Raw genomic sequence first — 18,369 nt, forward strand, 5'->3', positions numbered from 1 at the left:
TCATTCCAACTGCATAAGTTCTGCATCACGATAGTAAGCATGCCATCATACAGAGGAGTCGCCGCGGCTGCTTACCATCGTCATACTCCTCGAATTCCTCAGCTGCCTGTGATGAATGCCGCCCCGAGTCGTCGACATGCGACTCGGATAGACTCGCCGCTTCGTCGCCTAAGTCCGTGGGCCCGTCGATCTCCAAGCCCTGTGTGGTGTCGTCACCCGAAAGCTCCAGCGAGGCGTCACGGATATCCAGCGGGTCAGATGAATGAACAGCGGCATCTTCGTCTTCATCAGAGCTGTCAAGTAGCCTGGTGCGATCATCTTCGTCAGAGTCGAAACTGGACGAATGTCCGTGCTGCCGTCCTTTGCCCTTCTTCGCATACGGCTCAGCGATCGCTACGATTGCGTCCCAGTTCTCTGCCTCGAGCAGCTTGATACATTTCAGGTAGGATTTCGTGGTGTCGTTCCACATGTCAGCCTTGAACTGGGACTCGCCTCGCTCCGGCACATGGCGTGTACCCGTTTTGTAGAATCCCAGAGCTCGTTCGATCTGTGTGACCAGCCATTGCATGAGTACATGAAGAAGACAAGATTCGGAGTCACTTACTGCTACGCACGTAAGCGCAAGGGCACCCTGTGGTTCACAAGCCTTGTAGAAGCTGTCCTTGGTTCCACTGATGTCGGAGATGTGCGACGCAAATGTCTCGATGACTAGTCGAGACTGGAATGCCCCTCGCCGCTTCTGCAGGTCGAATAATTAGTACGTTCGCAGCATTGAGACAGTGTTATCTGTACTGGGGTAGTTGTCTGCCATATGAAGAGCTTCTTCGGCCCGAGCGCCCACTTCACGAACTTCGCCCGAGAACCGGGTGACGAGTACTGCTCGTCAGAGTCGAAGAATCTTGTGAGGGCATCGATAGCTGTTGTGGCAAACTTTCCCCGCCATTCTGCCAGGCGCTGGTTTATCTGATACAACATAGGTGATCCGTGATGATGTCAGGTTGCAACACAGATACGAGACACTCACAACTGCGAGGATTGGCCCATGAATCTCCTCCACCGAGATAGGAAGGTCAGAGTAAACCCGTTTCCATACATGTGTGACGTAGTCAAGCATAGTGTTGTTCGCGGTGTTGTCCCAGGGGTCCTTACCTGTGGCATACATGTCGTACAGCGTCGGAACATAGGTCTTGCGCCACAGTGCGCGGCAGGCGAGAGGAAGATCCTCATTCGTGTAGCGAGTGACACCGCGTTTCCGGGCTTTCTTGACATCCCCCGGGGCACTGGACTTGTGAGTGATCGTGACGAGTCCCTGCTAGTAAGGGACCAAGGGTCATGTACACGCAAACAAACAAGTTTTACAACACTTACCATGGCTGTGGTACGGACGGCATTGTTCTCTGGAGCCGCCGTCTCATCATCCTCATCGCTCACATACCCTCCATGCATAACCTCGCCGGGCGGGCCCAACTCCGAGTTGCTTCCATTGACTTGAGCAGTGGACACTTGCGCCGGTTGCTGAGCCTTCGTCCACTCGCGAGCGACATAAGTAACAGCCCTCGGAAGAGACATGGTGCGTGGAGCTGGCTTTTTGGCACGGGTTGTCGTTGCCTTACGTGGAGCCTTGACGGTGGGCGTGCTGCCAGGACTCGGATGAATCCAGTCAGGTCGTATGCCAGACGGGGCTTTTGCCCTTGGTTTCTTGGCTGCTGGCTTCCTGTATTCGATGTCAATAACCACCCGCTGACACTCACAGATCATTCGGATACATCGATGGCACTGACTTGGGATGTACAGACTCGGAAGCAGCAGCGCCGTCGTTGTCCGCAGGCGCCTTGCGCTTCAAGCCACCGGAGTGTGACTCGGAGACGCTTGTAACGGTCGCTCCTTTCCCACTCGCACTACTAGTAGTATCACCTTTGCGATGCGACTGCTGCCCCGATCCGCTCAACAATTCCCTTTGCTCGGTAACTGTGACACGTCCTGGTCTGACTTGACTCGATTTCCGTGCTGGCTGACTGTTGTTGTTGATAGAATCTATAGATATATGTCAATACTTCGATGTGGATGTTGGACAGGACTCTGATTGCTGACCGTTTGCAGACTCGGATAAGAGCGTGCTCTACCGCGAAGTATCGTCATTCAATGGTATGAGTGTCATGTACTTTTCCAAGATGGAACTGCATACGAACCTCAGACTGACGAGATGATGCCGCAGGAGTCCCACTCAGAGTGCTGGTACTCTTCGCACCTGAACTCGATGCGGTAGACCTTGTTGTCTTGCCTTGCGACACAACGCTAGGTACGTCTCCAGCCTTTGCTCTCTTCAACTCTTTCTGACGCGTGTCGTTCTGCAGTTGTGCAACGTGCGCGATCTTCCGAGTCTGCGTTGCACCTTCCGCCACTTGTTCTTCTGCTGCCTCGAGTCGCTCAGCAGCCACGTCACTTGCTGGCCGCCGCGTACGCTTGACGTCGGGGACTCCCGGGTGCTTGGTCGCATTAGACGGGCGTGTACTGACCATATCAGTGAGTCGCAGAAGGAGGGAGTGCGGAGGGTGTTTGGAGTTGAAAGGAATGAATGTAAGGTAGAAGGGGATGAATAAAGGAGGAGTCGTATGCTGACAGTATGGGCGAGATGTGCTGGCGACGGTCGACCTCGCATTTGTTTGAACTCCGGCAGGCCAACGCGTGATCTGCGTGTTGCGAGTTAGCCATTCACAATTTGCAGACAAGTCTCTACGTCCTCGACATTCCTCATTCTTGCCCATCTCAAATCCCAATGCACCCTCGTCCTCGTCGTCGCCAGCATCAACCGAGGCGACTGCCTTGTCCGATTCCAACATGTGATCATTTGTCAATTAATGCATCTGGTCGCACGCAACACTACAATGCTGTACACCTACCTGCACTTTCTTTTGGACAGCCCCACCGCCCTCGTCGCTCAGAAAGTCCGGAAAATGATCCCCAGGATGGCCTTCCCGATGCACCAATAGATCGTGACGAACGTCATCACGAAGATCGCCAGCCGCCGCATCCGGTGGACTTCCGTGAGTATCACCCATTCTTGACAGGTATGATCTATACGACCTTCTCATTCTTCCTTGGCTGACATCGTACGGAGGCCTCGGATGTGACAGGCATGACAATGTCCTGCCTGCGAAGGCACCTCCGCCTCCCTGGCAAGATCCTGAGCCAACGGATTGGGATTCGTATGACAGTCGGAACGAGTTCGAGGTCGCCGAATTCCTGTACAAGAGATGTCAGATGCCACAGGCTCGGATCAATCAGCTCATGGATCTTTGGGGGGCATCTCTGCTCAAACACGATGACAGCCCACCCTTTGCTGACAAGACTGACCTCGAGAACGTCATCGACGCAACAACTGTCGGTGGCATCCCATGGGAGTCATTTTCGGTCAACTATTCGGGAGCCTTGCCCGACGCCGGCAACATTCCCTCATGGATGACTGCGGAGCACGAGGTGTGGTATAAATCACCACGTCTTATTGCTCACCATATCATCGGAAATACAGACATTGCAGACGAGATCGACACGGTCCCCTACCGCGAGTTTGTGCATGTTGATGGTGAGCAAAACCCACGGCGCCGTTTTGGGAACTTCATGTCCGCAAATTGGCCTTGGGAACAAGCAGTACGTACAGGCTGCCAGCTGTATACAGAACTGATCATTTTGAGTGCTCTGCTCTCGTCATAGGACATCATAGCTGAAGACGAGAAGATGCATGGCACGATGTTTGCGCCCGTAATCGTCGGCAGTGACAAGACCACCGTCTCAGTCGCGACAGGTCAGAATGAGTTTTACCCTCTCTATATGTCACTCGGGAACGTCCATAACAACGTCCGACGCGCCCACCGAGACGCCTTGGTTCTGATTGGCTTCTTGTCCATACCAAAGTGTGAGTCTCCTGCAACATTCGCCGAGTCTTACGACAACAGAATCATGCTTCCATCTACAGCAAACCGAGCACACAAGAAGACAAAACAATTCCTGAAGTTTCGACAACAACTGTTCCATTCAAGTCTCTCGGCGATCTTCGACTGCCTACGGCCATATATGGCAGAGCAATACGACCTTGTCCGTTGTGGCGACGGGTTTTTCCGACGGGTTGTGTACGGTCTCGGTCCATACATTGCTGACTATCCAGAACAAGTACTGGCAGCATGTATTGTACAGGGCTGGTGTTCTTTGTCAGTTGGCATCTCGTTATACTTGCTGTCTCGATGCTAACACTGTACACGCAACTCACAGTTGCGACGCCCACCGTTCACATCTCGGTCCAGGCGCTGATCGGCGAACTCAGGCAATCACTGAAGCCCTAATCGACGCGTTAGACCCACGGATCCTTTGGGATGAATATGGAATTGTTCATGACATTATCGTAAGCATTCCTTAACTGCCTATTCCAGGAAATACCTCATGCTCTACAGCCCTTCACGAACGACTTCCCACGTGCGGACATACATGAACTACTATCGGGAGATCTCCTGCATCAAGTCATCAAGGGCTCGTTTAAAGATCATCTCGTGACATGGGTCGGTGAGTATCTGACTCTACAACATGGCGAGCCACGTGCGAAGGAGCTCCTTGACGAGATAGATCGACGGTATGTCACGAACTCGGATGATGATCAATCAGCACTATTAACTCATAATTGTGTTAGAATCGCAGCGACGCCTTACTTCCCAGGGCTGCGACGATTCCACGAGGGGCGCGAATTCAAACAATGGACCGGGGATGATTCTAAGGCCCTCATGAAGGTATGTCAACGGATTGCTTGTGCATACTCGAGACGTGATTGAAAAGTACATCCTCAGGTCTACCTCCCAGCTATCTATGGTATTGTACCCGATGACATGGTTCGCGCCATCGGCGCTTTCATGGAAGTGTGTTACCTCCTTCGACGATCAATCCTGGATGATACGGATCTCGTCGCAATTGAGACTGCGCTCGAGAGATTCCGGCACTATCGTCAGATCTTCCAGGACTCTGGCGTCCGGCCTACAGGGTTTTCACTTCCTCGGATGCACGCCCTCGATCACTATGTACGACACATACAACAATTCGGAGCACCCAATGGCCTATGCTCATCCATGACCGAGGCGAAGCACATCAAGGCCGTGAAAGAACCGTGGCGCCGATCAAACCGTCATCGACCGCTCGGGCAGATGCTGATGACCAACCAGCGCCTGGACAAGCTCGCTGCATCCCGCAGAGAGTTTGAGCGTCGCGGAATGCTTGATGGCGACTCACTGTCTGCAGCAGTAGCAGAGCTCATGCATGAAGACGAGGACGAACTGCCACCAGTGGATGGGCCTGTCGAGCCTGTAGCAGGGAGACCGGCCGCCGCCGACGAACCAGCTCAGGCTGCTCAGCAGATGCGAGACGAGGACGGAGATGACGAAGACAGAGATGACGGACGCGGAGACAACGGAGACGGAGACAACGAGGAAGACGGTGCAGTCGATGGGCCGAAGATACACGGCTCTGTATCACTTGCGCGCTGTCCAGGTACGTCCAGTTTCTTCAGGCTTTCAGACAGGATTGACGAGAGTTGTATCTATAGTTCGCGGCTTACCGAATACTCTTGAAGCCCTCAGCAATAGCATTAAACACCCTGCGTTGCCATCATTGTTGCGCCGATTTCTGTACGATCAGCAGAATCCTGACTCCGAAACACCGGGGGATGATGTTCCGCTTCAAGAGTGCCCTGTCGTCAACAGCCGGTCAAGAGTGCGTGTGTACCCATCAGCCGTGGCAACATTCTACGCACCGAGCGACATCTCTGGAGTCGGCGGCATGCGGCACGAGCGTATCCGTGCTGTGCCAAGCTGGTACAATGGCCCAGGTCGATATGACTGTGTCTTCGTCGGCACGGATCCTGCCCAGCAAGGGATGCGAAGCATGCATGCTGCTCGTGTACGGCTCCTCCTCTCCTTCCAACATGATGGTACGACCTACCCATGTGCCGTCATCGAGTGGTTCACGGCTCCCGACGCTGAGCCAGACAACTGTACAGGTATGTGGGTCGTTGAACCTGATCTTAATGCCAACCTCTCTCGCCATACGTCCGTTGTACACTTGGATTCAATTCTCCGGCTTGCACATCTCATACCCGTGTACGGCGACGACTTCCTTCCCTACAATTTCGATGCTGCGTATTCTCTAGATGCCTTCCGATCTTACTTTATCAACAAGTTTGCTGATCACAATGCTCACGAGATAGCATACTAGTTCGATGACTTCGATTACACAATACTACTCGACTCGCAAACACGATGCCCTTTACTACTTGATTGTCTTGTTTTTTGGCACGAGCTGGAGATACACTTAATAAATGCTTACGTCTTATTTCCGCTTGATGCCGTAGCACGTCTGCGAGGTGTAAGTATCCTAAGACTGTAATCGTAAATAAGGGAACAATCAAGTGCCTGAAGCTCCGTAAGTGCGATCCAGTAGCTTGTAGATTTGCTGATGAAGTGTATGAAAAGCGTAGCACTGACCACCATGTAGGCTTGGAAACCTTTCAAGAGCGCAGCTGCGCCGGAGTCATTGGGGCCTGTCGTACCCATCTCCTTGCAAAACGAGTTTCCCAATAGCTGATTAAACCAGAGGTCATGGTGGTCAGGGTCGTTAATCAACCTGCTGACGAGATCGTCTCTGGCGGAGGAAACCCGGTCATTCGTTGAGAGACAACTGCAGCGAGAGGACTTACTCTGCGACAGTGCCCTTCTGGGGCGGGTGGGCCTTGCGAACTTGGTGTACAGCCTTGATCTGCTCGAGGGTCGCACCGTGCTTCGGAGAGGCCGCGTATTTATTCAGCTCGTCGAAGGCATCCTTGACACGAGAAGCGTGGTTCAGCTTCGCGGATACGAGCACAGCGGGGGTTTGGGACATCGTTGCTGGTGGACACGGTCAGTTGAGCGAGGCAGTTGGGGCTGGAGTTACACGTTCGCTGCTGACGCTTATATCCTGGATCCCAAGCAGTGCTAGCTTTCTTACCGGTACAATCCGGCCGCGGAATTGGGCATCCTGCCACGGTGTCTCAGCCGACTTGCCAAAACATGTCATGGAAGCGCGCGAACCGGACACCTTCCTCTAGCATCTGGCATGGAGGAAGTGAAACCCACTTTGAAATGTATAGGTCACAGGGGCGACATAGTCCGCGGAGGAGCTAAGTTTGCACTGTTTGGAGAATAATCACCTGCTTTGAACGTCCAACGCAAGGCATAACCAAAGTTTGAATTGACAGATGCATTACAGAAGTAGGGATACGTCGGGTGTATCAGGGAATTCATAAGCGCTCCTCGACCGAGAGTACCCAACCGGGAGAGTTCCTAAGAGCACAGACCGTGAATCTTGTCCGACATGCACAAAGTTCAGATATGAATAGTATGGAAACGCACTCATCTTCTAAAATTGGTTATTCCCGTGCAGGACATGGAAACTGCAACACTCGTTGTCTGTGTACTACCTTGTGACTTGCACGAGAATTGTACAGGCTCTGGCCCTAGTCATTCTACCGCACCGAAGCAGATCGAAGAGAGGCTGTCATGTTGCTATGAATGAGATAAATGGACACGAAAATGCTGAGTAAATAGCGACTGAATACCGCTGCCAGTAGAAGTTGAACACATGGCTTCGACTGTAGGTTCGCCGCGGACTTCTCGCTTGGATAGCCTCTGGATAGCCGCGCAGACTCGTACCGGCGTTGCCACAGGATGAGGATTGATGCTGAGGAGCAAGTACTATGAAGTGTTGTGCCGTATGCAGCATGTATCATATGGTTCATGAATCATGGGCCATGATGATATTCCTTGGGAGGACTCGGAGGAGGTGGCATTATTGGGCAAGTTTGAAGCAAGTGCTATCAAGTGGCGGGCCCGACATCGCACACGTGATCTATGGCGTACCAACATGTCGGGCGCTTCGTATGCAGTATGTAGCACTAGTACTGTCAGTACCACCTGGGCCCTGCAGAGTCAACGGCTTTTGAATTCTCTTAGGAAACCACTGGAGGCCCGAATCACTTGTATCGTCTCAAGTCTTGACAAATCCGGGACGAGTGCCCACTAGTACGACCTGCGGTGAACCTGGGCTCCGGCCCTTGTACATACCATCGGGAGATCCGGGACGTGTCAACGACGTAGGCCTCGGACCTCATCGTCGTCGCTGAACTTTGGTCACTGAAACATCCTACCGGGAAGCTGGATTACGGCTCGCTTCATCGTGATGAATTGGCGTCTAGGTTCCTTCCTACTATGTCTGGGCTACGCTGGATCGGTGTGGGCCAGCGGTCTTGTAGCTGTCATAGACTCTTCGCAGATTGATCCTTGTGCCGCTATCGCGAACAAGACATGGGTCTCGCCTCAAGATGCTCGTGCATGCTTCAGTTCTTTTCCAGTGGTTCCCGATATCAAGGCTAATGTACGCTCGGTTCACGCTCTGATAGTCTCAAGAACTAACACACATATCCGAAGATCGTGGACGTGCTCAACAAGTCCCTCGCATTCCATACTTCAGTGAATTACCAGCGTCAGGCACCAATTCCGTTCGAAGACATTCATGAGGACGTACATGCAGACTTGGCGCGGGTATCATCACAGGACCATTCCTCAGACTTCGATTTGCACGTCGACCTAGTACAGGCCCTCAAGAGACTCGTAGACGGGCACTGCTTCTACATGAACCTGTGTTATGACTGTAAGGCCAACGTGCTGCGTGCATTGCTTGTACCGCACCCGAACTGACGTTTGTCATACAGCCTTATATACAACGTATCTACCGATCCCATTGGTCCTTTTGACAGATGAACTGGACGTGCAACATGTCCACATAGCACCGGAAGCCTTCAAAGTCTCCTCTGGCGAGTTTGGCGAAGAGCTGGACTTTTGGCAGGATGCACTTCCCGAAGACCTGAGAGGAAAGCTCGAGTTAGTAAGTGTAATATAATCTTGACGGTTGTTCCATGCATGAAAACGGCATCAGCTGTCAGGTGCAGAAGTACTATCCATTGATGGTGACGCGCCATTCGTTGCCGTGAACGGGAGCGCTGTCCAGACTGGGCGGATGCAGGCGTTTGGTACACGTCAAAACATGTGAGCTGTCCATTCAATGACAAAGAAGTCCCGCTTATACCTTTCTCAGGTTCTTTGCAAGCTATGGCCGGACTGAGTCTGGCTGGGTGTATTACTTCGGGGACTTCGCCGCCCAAAGTCTGCCTCTGAGGGACTTGGTAACCTTGACGCTGCAGATGCAGAACGGCAGTGATGTGGCATTCGCGAACGTCACGGTACGTGCCTGAGACTATGTAACAACCTTGCTGGCATCTTATCGCTCGTAGCTTCCGTACCGCTCCCGTCTATCGTCAGCCGTAGAGCCGTGGACAAACGCATCGACTTTCTGGGCAAACAACTGCCTGGCCACAAACTCCACTAACGGCGTCAACCTCTATGCGCAGCCTAACATTATCGTGGAGTCCGGCGAACGACAGCAACAGCCCTTCACCAACCCAGCGCTCGCCAGGTCAACACGGCGAAAGCATCACAAGAACGAGTTGGTTGATGCATCGCTGGCCCTGAACATCGAATTGCCATCCGAGATGGCACCCTCGTCTCCGCTCAAAGGCAGTTCAGGCGTTTCGCAGTTCTACATGCTGAATGCTACTGTGACGGACACGCCGACGGGCGTGTTGATGCTGGGCAGCTTCTCAGCGAGCTCATTCGACGACCTTCAGTCGAGTCTTTTGATCGGGTTGCAGAACTTGAAGGAGAAGGGTGCTGAGCAGTTGATCGTCGATGTGGCACGTGAGCTCAATCTCACTGTTATCGCTCTTAGACTGATGGTTCTCCTCTGGACAGACCAACAATGGCGGAGGTCAGTGTTGCTACTGTATCGCCTAAGGTCGGCACTGAATAGAGACTTGGACAGGATACATCTGCATTGCCCATGTGAGATTATCCTTCATAGTCAGTCTGCGCTTGTGCTGATAAATGTTCTTGCCAGTGGCTTCACCGTATCGTACGTGCCGTCCCATTCTTTGGGTGTTCTCTTGCCTGAGTAAGCATTTCTCAGATCGCGGGTCCCAAGGACACGACTATCCCGCAAGCAGGTCTTCAGACTCAGACACGAGCCTCGCCATTGGCCCAGCTCATCGTAAAGAATATCGCTAGTGGAGCCGACCCTGAGAACCTGCTCCTGTACAACCCGCTGAACTGGGAATACGCAAACAACACGCCCTTCCCTGGCACTGAGAATTGGCTGCAGCCGCCTGTCAAAAAGACGGTCAATGGCGTGGAGGATACGTTCAGCCAGAGGTGCGTCTGAGACCCTGAACTGTCGCAGGGAGGTCGCTTTTTGAGGGTTTATTGAAGGCTGGGAGACGAGTGTCAGCCATTCGAGATGGACCCTCCGGCAGAGCCATTATTTGACGCGAAGAAAGTCGTGATCATCAGTAACGGACGGTTCGTGAATCAAGTACACTCGTCACGCACGTCAAATCGTACTGACTGAGGGCTTGACACTAGGTGTGCCAGCTCATGCTCGCTGTTCAGTGTGCGTGGCATTCACGACGGAGTGCTGTCATGCAGACTCACACGTCAGCGTGTAGATTACCATGGCCAAGGGAGAGGGAGCCACGACTGTGGTGGTCGGCGGCAAAGATGATATCCCACAGCAGTATTGCGGCGTCGTCGGTGGCCAATCAATCCGCTTCCCTAACATCGATACCGAGATTAAGGTCTGGATCGTGCCCGAATGAACCTCCGATACACCGCTGACCGCACGTCTTCCTCCAGACTGCTGGATTGAAGAATCACACCCTCGCGCCTCCAGACTTGTACGTGCTCAGATTGTGTTGAGACTCGACTTCAGGCTCAAGTTTACTCTTTTCTCTTGTGATTCAGCATCACAAACAGCCTGCATGGCATTACATGGAGGCTTGGGTTCGGTATTGACGATCCTCGGAGCCGGAGGGTAAGTCTTACTTCTTTGAGGATGTATGCGCGGCGATTTCCTGATCATCTGGATCTGTTGCCAGAATGGCAAGACCATCCTGCCGATGTCAACTTCCCGCTGACTGCGGACATGTGAGCTCTCTGCTTCTCTGCTGTCACACCTGCCTGACCATGTCTTCCGCCCTTGTGCTGGCTATGTGCTGCGGACGCCACAGCGTGAACAAGCCAACCGCTATCTGGGAAGAGATCGCAAAGACGCTCTTGTGAATTCGTGTATCCGGGCTTCTCGCATTACTGATCGTCATCCGAAGCACAAGCTAGTCGCTGGGTGTCGAATGATGGCTCCATCCAGCTCAGAATTCCTCAGGCGTCTTGCAATCTGCATATTGGCGAGTAATATCATATTGTCCGATATACGGCAAACACTTTACTGAAAGATGGGACTGCGTTGGGCGGGTCCGAATAGCCCACAGGACAGTTTGTGGCGCATCCACGGCTGTGAGAAGTTCAGCGTAAGCCACGTGAATGGGTACCCTTTGAGTGCTCCATGAACAGAAGTTCCGAAGGAGGCTCCCAGGTCTCATCAGAAAGGGCTTCCCTGAGGATTCCGAGTCTGGGCAGCATGGGACTTGTGTTACCAGACCGCACTGCCTTCCCGATACGGCGACCCTACTTACCATTGCATCTCACAGGCTCCATCATACCTCCATTGAACATTACTTCCGGCGGCTCAATTCGCACGAGAAGTGGCGATCAAGGCGTCAAGGTGACAGCGTGGTACGGTCTGTGCCAATGGCAATCCAGATACTTCGTGAGGGGGATCATTTAGATATCGCAGGAGACGATTCTATCCGAGTGTTCCCGTCGGTGTGCTTATAAACGAATAGCTGTATGCTCAGGATGTGCATTTTCTCTCCCTCGACCACCTCCACTCGAGGTCTATCAACGCCTCACGTACGTTGGCTCGAAACTTGTTAGGTTTCGGTTGCTGACACTCGCTACAGGTCACAGTATACCTTGCGTTTGAACGGCAAACATGGATATCAAGCAGATTGAGGCTCTGTCCTCCGTAATCTCGTCTTCTGTTGCTCAGCTGAAGCAGCTTCAAGACTCGCTGAAGGCAACGGAGCACTCCGCGTCAAGCACCAGGGCTGAGTTTTTGAAGCCGTCCTTGGAGGTTGTCGCTGCAGCATCACAGCTTATTGCGCTGGTCCGTACGCCAGAGCGGTATCTGATGGATATGTCCACTGCGGTCAGTCATACGATGAACTGCCGTCCGATGCAGTCTTGATTGTGATTCCGGTATCCAGCACCAACTCAGCGCGTCGCTCCGCGTAGTTGTCGAGACGCACGTTGTTGAGATATTGCGCGAGAAGGGGAAAGGACCAAAGAAGGCGCTGAGCGCCGAGGAGATCGGTGCCTACAACCATGTTAACCACCTGAAACTCGGTAAGCTTCCCCGCCGCTATTGCGGTGTAGTACTCATCGGAGCATCTATATAGCTAGAGTGCTTCGCCTGCTCGCTACGCACCATGTCTTAGACGAGGTGTCCCCTAACGTCTTCGCCAACAATGCCATCTCCAGTGCGCTGGACACGGGCAAGACCCTTGCTGAACTCGAGGCCAACCCAGACGAGAAGTACGATGGTAGCAATGGCATTGCCGCTCTTGTCGGGATCTTGTGAGTCTTCTGTTACAGGCCTTGACGTTACCCCGTACTCACGCCTGTTCAGCTCGGACGAGACCTTCCACAACGCTGTGTGCACAGCAGACGTCTTGAAGGATCCTCAGATGACGAACTCGTTCTCGCCCTACGATGCATCATTCGCCCTGGCTTGGCCCGGCACTCGGAATATCGCGATGTACGACTGGCTCAATCTTCCCGAAAACAACCGCCGCAAGAAGCGCTTTGGTATGGGAATGCACGGCATGAACAGCATGACGCCGTCAGATGCAATCCTTCGTGGTAGGTGGTTGTTCGCAAAGGAATCCCTGTCTGTTACTCACGGCGATACTCAGGTTTCAACTGGGCCAGCCTTCCTCCAGGAAGTATTGTCGTTGATTGTGGAGGCGGTGTCGGCTCCGTATCGCTGCCCATTGTCCAAACGTGCCCGCAGATCCGTCTCATCGTTCAGGATACCGCGCCCGTCGTCGCCGAAGGGCCTACTGTGAGCGAAGCTTCCTGGCTGTTCGGGGATTGTACTGATCATATTCAACACAGTTCTGGCAAGCGAACCAACCCCAGGCTCTCGCGCAAGGACGCGTGAGCTTCCAAGGTCGGTCGGCTTTGGGCAAGAGTGTGTACATTGCTGAAGCATCTACAGGGCACAACTTCTTCGAGCCTCAGCCCGCCGAAAACAAGGACATCGCTGTGTTCTTGCTGCGGATGATCATGCATAACTGGCCCGACGCGGAGTGTATCAAGATCTTGAAGAACGTACGCAACAGCTGTACGAAGGACACTCGCATTGTGATCGTCGACAACATCATGCTGTTCGCGTCTCGGTCGCAGGAGATCGAAGGGCAAGAGACCGGCACATCTGACCCTGATGCGCTTGCGCCTGAACCGCTGCTCGCCAACTGGGGTGTCGCAAACTCGCTCTCCTACAAGCAGGATCTCAACGTAAGTCAACTTTCGTCGCCTACTTGATATTGTGGCTCAACACTCCTGCGCAGATGTTGAGCAACCACAACGCATGCGAGCGGACAGTGCCGGAGTTTGCGTACCTCCTTTCGCAAGCGAACTTCCGCATTGTCGAGGTGCACCAAGCGCATCAGAGTTGGCTGCCGCAAGTAGTGGCTGTCCCTATCTGAGTATAGGCCTGGGGAACGCATCGGTGGGTGTGAGTGCAGGGAGATAGACGTGAGACGACTTCAACATTTGTAGCATTAGTATGTACATCGTGTTCAACCACCGCGGCGCTGGATCAATGACAGATACGCCCAAACCCACGCGACAGAGAGGCTGGCACGCACCAGTAAGCCTCGTGAGACCGAACCATAAGTTGGCCATGGCATGCGAACACCATTACAGACCAGTAACTGAAGGTGCGTGCAGCATGTATGATCCGGTGTGGTGGGGAGATATCGTCCTTCTGTGTGTCCGAAGGTTGTATGATGCACCGACAATCTGATCATGTAGTCGTCAGTCGGCACAAGCATTCTACCTCTGGAAGATGCAGGTCACCCGACGTATCATATGTTCCCGAGTTGTTGTATAAGGAAACGACAAGGAGAGTTATGTCTGGTGATCCACCCTTCTCACGTCAAGGGCTATATCGGAGGACACATTGGCCGTCTTATTCCCCAGTGCGTGTCGGCGGCTGAGTACATGATTGGCAGCCAGCTTGATAAAGGTCCAACAGCGGCCGACTATCGCTGGAGACAACTTCATAAGCAAGAGATTCGCTCGACGTCCACAACATGACGAACCTGCACGACAAAGCTAGTACTTGGTTGACAAAGTTCGCTCTTGCGGCCTTCCAGGCCGACATTGACGCGGTAGTGGACTGCTTCCTGCCGGGTGGCTGGCTCCGTGACGTGCTCGTGTTCACCTGGGACACGCGTTCACTAGAGGGACGAAAGAAGATCGGGGCGTATCTCGCGAACACACTTCCGATCGTGCATCTTTCAAGCTTCAAGTTAGACACGCAGGACGGGCTGAAGCCGGAGCCGCACCTCGGCACGGGTCTTGCAGCAGGCTTCACGTTCGACACCCTCGATCGCCGTGGGCACGGATATGCTTACCTTCTCCCGGATGGCGACGAGTAAAGGGGCGCTCTCCGTCTTCATGATGATTGAGGATATCAAGGGGCACGAAGAGATGGGCCACGAACTGGGTACCTACAACGGACATACAATCTCGTGGGAAGAAGTCGACGAGGAACGTAGAGATGCAATAGAGAAGGATCCCTATGTCATCATCGGTGAGGAGGGCGTCGACAAGTGTCGAGGCAATGTTGAGGCAATGTATCACTGACTTACGTGACAGTTGGCGCCGGCCAGACGGGTCTTAATATTGCGGCGAGATTCAAACAGATGAACATTGCTTCGTTGGTGGTCGAAAGACATGCTGTAGTCGGTGATCAGTGGAGACAGCGATATCCAACGCTGTCACTGCATACGACCAAGAACCACCATACCTGTATGCAGCCTTTCGCTCCAGATGAGACATCGACACTGACGCACGAGTCTTGAAGTCTTGTACCAACCGTATCCAAAGAATTGGCCCACGTATACACCCCGGAACAAGGTCGCAGACTGGTTGAAGCAGTACGTCGAGTCACAAGATCTTGTCGTGTGGACGAAGTCGCAGATTCTTCCTGGTGCCAAGTACGACTCCGAGACGAAACGCTGGAATGTCGTCGTCCGTAGGGATGACAAGGATATCGAGCTTCACCCTGTACACGTCATCATGGCGACCAGCGCATTTGGAGCACCCCGCATTCCTGAGGTGCCTAGCGTGGAGACCTTCAAGGGAACCGTGTTCCATGCAAGCAAATATATGGGTGGCCAACCATACGCGGGGAAGAATTGCATCGTAGTCGGCGCAGGGAACACCTCTGCGGATCTATGCCAAGACTTGTCATCCCGAGGTGCGAAATCGGTGACTATGATCCAGCGGTCGTCTACGTGCGTCGTCCATATCGACACCGTCGCCGGGGCCATGGTGAAGGGCTATCCTGACGGAGTGCCTTACGAAATATGCGACATTCGATTTAATGCCATGCCGATCAATCTTCAAAGAGCTATGGCGCGAGAGCGGGAAGCAGAGCTGTGGGAAAGGGAGAAGCCGCTGCACGACCAGCTGAGGAAGGGCGGAGTAAAGCTGAACATGGGGACAGACGGGTCTGGTCAACACTTCCTGATCTTCGAGAGGAGTGGAGGTACGTGTGCCTTGGATACATCGTACTTGACTGGGAATGTTGAGCATGCCATTTCCAGGTTACTGTGAGTTACCAAAGTATGCGTGAGTCGCAAGCGCTCAAAAGAGGCTTCAGGGGTAGATGTGGGATGTGCTCCCTTGATCGAGTCCGGCAAGGTCCAAGTCAAACAGGGAGTCGAGATCGAACGTTTCACTGAGGGGGGCGTCGTTTTCTCCGACGGCTCCGAGCTACCTGCAGATTTGCTAATATGGGCGTAAGTGGTAGTGAGAGCTGTACGCTGACGTTAAACAATGGTACTAACCGCAAACTCCAAACAGAACGGGATATGGAGACCCTCGCCTGAGCCACAGGGAAACATTCGGCGCAGAAGTGGTTGATAACACCAGCCCGTTATGGGGACTTGACGATGAAGGCGAAATAAGAGGCGCCTACAGACCTACAGGTCACCCCGCTGTATGTTTCTCTTCGCGTGTGAAACCCCGTTCGCTAAGCGCGTCGTCTAGCTATGGTACGCGGGAGGCGACTTTGCGGCGTCTCGCTTTATGTCGAAGCAGCTAGTGCGTGAAGAATGGCCATGCGTCTCCTCTCGTGTTCTGACTTGTCAATGCAACAGGCACTGCAGATAAAGGCAAGGGAGCTGGGGATGTGTCCGCTGTAGGACCCGCAGATCACAGGTAGGCTGGTTTGGACAGTGGCTTCAGCGTCGAGGACCTAGGTCGCCTGTTGGAGATATTCGACTACTTACATGTATGATGCTATTCTTCTTCGTCCATGGCTGTATAAGCAACACATTCCAATGTGCCGATGGTATTTAAGAATACCGAGAGATCAATCGATCACCGACGAGACACCGTTCTCCCGGGGTATTGGACGGCTTGGCTTTTTAGACATGTAAGCGTGACATGCTTCGTTTTTATCAGTAGGCAAGCAGAAAATTCCACGAAGTACAACGAAAGCAAAGCAGCGAGTCGACTCATCTTGACTTGCCTGGCTCTTCTAATGTCCCTCTGAGACTTGCCACCATGAGCGTGTTGGTCGGGCAAGGGCGGTGGTCCTCGACAGATACCCCTCGTGAGTCTTGCTGAAGCAGCAGAAACTTCCAACGTGCTGAGCGGAGCAGTAGATTACTGGCCAGGGAACGATGGTGGTTGTACGTGAAGAAATAGGGACGGGCCTGGCCGCAGGCATGTCCAACGCACACGCGGAAATCACGTGATGGTCGGCGACGCGTATCCGCGGATACGCGACCGCGACTAACTTGACCGCGACCAGCTTGACCGCGACAGTCGATTCAGTTTCCGATTCCTCGGTACTCTTTGCGTCCGCATTCTGGACGTTAGATCTCGAGGCTTTGAATACGTGGTACTTAAACGTGTCTTAATGTGTGCTACGAAGTCGTCTCATCTGGTTGACGGGACGATATAGTTTCCCCGGTGGAGCCTTCCACCGCCGACTGTGACATCGGACTGCTACTGGTGGAAAGAAAGCAGGTTTGACATCATGGTGAGCCGTCTCCTCAACTCACACGTAACAAGACTGAATTGCTGGAGCAATATGTATAAGTCATCCAAGAAGCCTCAGCGCCCCGTAGAACGTCGGCGTCGGGCTGCAATGAAATCTAGGCTTCGAGCAAGTAACCTCGTGCGATAGGATTGACAGCTCACTGATGAAACTTCGCAAGCCAAGCCCTAGGTTCTTCATGGGCTGTAGGACGATTAGGGAGCCCATCAAGACGGTTCGGTCCGTTGTCCCGAGTTCATCGTAGAGGCTCTCCTCTCCTAGTATTCGGATTGCTGACGACAAGGCGCAGAGACTACTTGCTATCCTATTTCGATCGACATCAAGCCCCGCATCTCTGCTATGATGCTGCTGGAAAGGCTTTCCAAGAACTACACTTGCCTTTACATGCGGTGATTTCATGTCACATCCCCAAATTATGTTAGCCTCGGGCATGAAGCTGAATTCACTCACAGAAGCTGATGCACGTATTATCGCAGACTCCAAAGACTGAATGCATCCTCGCATCAGGTCACCCGATGTCGGTGTTGAGCGGCCTTTTCCAGTCAGGAGGTGAGAATATCGGACTCTCCGCTCTCGACTTCTCAATCCGGGTCATACCAAATCTTTCACTCGTCCCCGCTTCGTGCATCTCTGGCTGATTGGTCTGATGCGATGCAGAGTTCGAGTGTCTCGTTCCTGACGTTTTCCAGGCGTAGTAACCGCTCTTAGGCCGGCTGTCAGCCTGTGTCCGCATCTGACGGACTACAGACGAGTCACATTGCCCTATGGGTAAGTGTCCGACGACGCATTTCTCATCAGACTAGCATTGGACGTCGAGCTTCTAGCGAAGTAACGGGCAACGGACCGTAGCTTGAAGGCATTGCCCTAGCAACGCCCGCTGAGCTTGACATAGCAGACAATAAAGCGCAGTATTCGTTGCCGTGCATATCCTGATTTTGATACTTTACGACGTCGAAGCTTGTCAATGGTGGCGCGTCGATTAGTGTAGGTGAG

General features: G+C 53.1%; 7 protein-coding genes across 7 annotated transcripts; 4 read left to right on the top strand and 3 right to left on the bottom strand.

Moving 5' to 3' along the window:
* B0H18DRAFT_952118 (uncharacterized protein) lies at positions 1-2,519 on the bottom strand (the record flags this gene model as incomplete). The annotated part of the gene is made up of 9 exons (XM_048042077.1): positions 1-20; positions 76-547; positions 605-739; positions 793-963; positions 1,025-1,309; positions 1,369-1,714; positions 1,752-2,034; positions 2,092-2,119; positions 2,190-2,519. The coding sequence occupies 9 exons, from the start codon at positions 2,517-2,519 to the stop codon at positions 1-3; spliced, it is 2,070 nt and encodes a 689-aa protein (XP_047897601.1).
* A 598-nt stretch (positions 2,520-3,117) lies between these two features.
* B0H18DRAFT_870966 (uncharacterized protein) lies at positions 3,118-6,249 on the top strand (the record flags this gene model as incomplete). The annotated part of the gene is made up of 9 exons (XM_048040134.1): positions 3,118-3,648; positions 3,712-3,913; positions 3,974-4,205; positions 4,267-4,396; positions 4,446-4,621; positions 4,679-4,775; positions 4,833-5,269; positions 5,426-5,526; positions 5,582-6,249. Coding segments are annotated over 9 exons (2,574 nt in total), but the record flags the coding sequence as incomplete, so codon positions are not given.
* A 189-nt stretch (positions 6,250-6,438) lies between these two features.
* Positions 6,439-7,023, bottom strand: B0H18DRAFT_1102189 (uncharacterized protein; the record flags this gene model as incomplete). Its single annotated transcript, XM_048032543.1, has 3 exons — positions 6,731-7,023; positions 6,519-6,675; positions 6,439-6,486 (listed from the first exon to the last, which is right to left on the bottom strand). Exons 1-3 carry the CDS (start codon positions 6,910-6,912, stop codon positions 6,439-6,441), a joined length of 387 nt encoding a protein of 128 aa, XP_047897603.1. The 5' UTR covers positions 6,913-7,023.
* A 161-nt stretch (positions 7,024-7,184) lies between these two features.
* On the bottom strand, positions 7,185-7,846 carry B0H18DRAFT_984884 (uncharacterized protein; the record flags this gene model as incomplete). The annotated part of the gene is made up of 1 exon (XM_048044700.1): positions 7,185-7,846. A coding segment is annotated over exon 1 (264 nt), but the record flags the coding sequence as incomplete, so codon positions are not given.
* Positions 7,847-8,247: 401 nt separating this feature from the next.
* On the top strand, positions 8,248-11,237 carry B0H18DRAFT_870866 (uncharacterized protein; the record flags this gene model as incomplete). Its single annotated transcript, XM_048040125.1, has 16 exons — positions 8,248-8,442; positions 8,496-8,718; positions 8,780-8,952; positions 9,004-9,113; positions 9,163-9,301; positions 9,359-9,821; positions 9,934-9,965; positions 10,021-10,035; positions 10,090-10,331; positions 10,389-10,478; positions 10,542-10,569; positions 10,625-10,753; positions 10,812-10,852; positions 10,920-10,993; positions 11,054-11,102; positions 11,186-11,237. The coding sequence occupies 16 exons, from the start codon at positions 8,248-8,250 to the stop codon at positions 11,235-11,237; spliced, it is 2,055 nt and encodes a 684-aa protein (XP_047897605.1).
* A 769-nt stretch (positions 11,238-12,006) lies between these two features.
* B0H18DRAFT_1115614 (O-methyltransferase) lies at positions 12,007-13,783 on the top strand (the record flags this gene model as incomplete). Its single annotated transcript, XM_048033289.1, has 8 exons — positions 12,007-12,222; positions 12,281-12,419; positions 12,473-12,650; positions 12,703-12,935; positions 12,989-13,137; positions 13,191-13,245; positions 13,294-13,592; positions 13,646-13,783. 8 exons carry the CDS (start codon positions 12,007-12,009, stop codon positions 13,781-13,783), a joined length of 1,407 nt encoding a protein of 468 aa, XP_047897606.1.
* Positions 13,784-14,392: 609 nt separating this feature from the next.
* Positions 14,393-17,002, top strand: B0H18DRAFT_1208289 (FAD/NAD-P-binding domain-containing protein; the record flags this gene model as incomplete). Its single annotated transcript, XM_048036263.1, has 9 exons — positions 14,393-14,696; positions 14,743-14,895; positions 14,961-15,113; positions 15,169-15,857; positions 15,879-15,882; positions 15,970-16,108; positions 16,173-16,308; positions 16,359-16,412; positions 16,469-17,002. The coding sequence occupies 9 exons, from the start codon at positions 14,393-14,395 to the stop codon at positions 16,511-16,513; spliced, it is 1,677 nt and encodes a 558-aa protein (XP_047897607.1). The 3' UTR covers positions 16,514-17,002.
* Positions 17,003-18,369: the final 1,367 nt, after the last annotated feature.

This window comes from Fomitopsis serialis (assembly GCF_022376445.1).
Source record: "Fomitopsis serialis strain Sig1Antser10 chromosome Unknown B0H18scaffold_9, whole genome shotgun sequence".
Lineage (NCBI taxonomy): Eukaryota > Fungi > Basidiomycota > Agaricomycetes > Polyporales > Fomitopsidaceae > Fomitopsis > Fomitopsis serialis.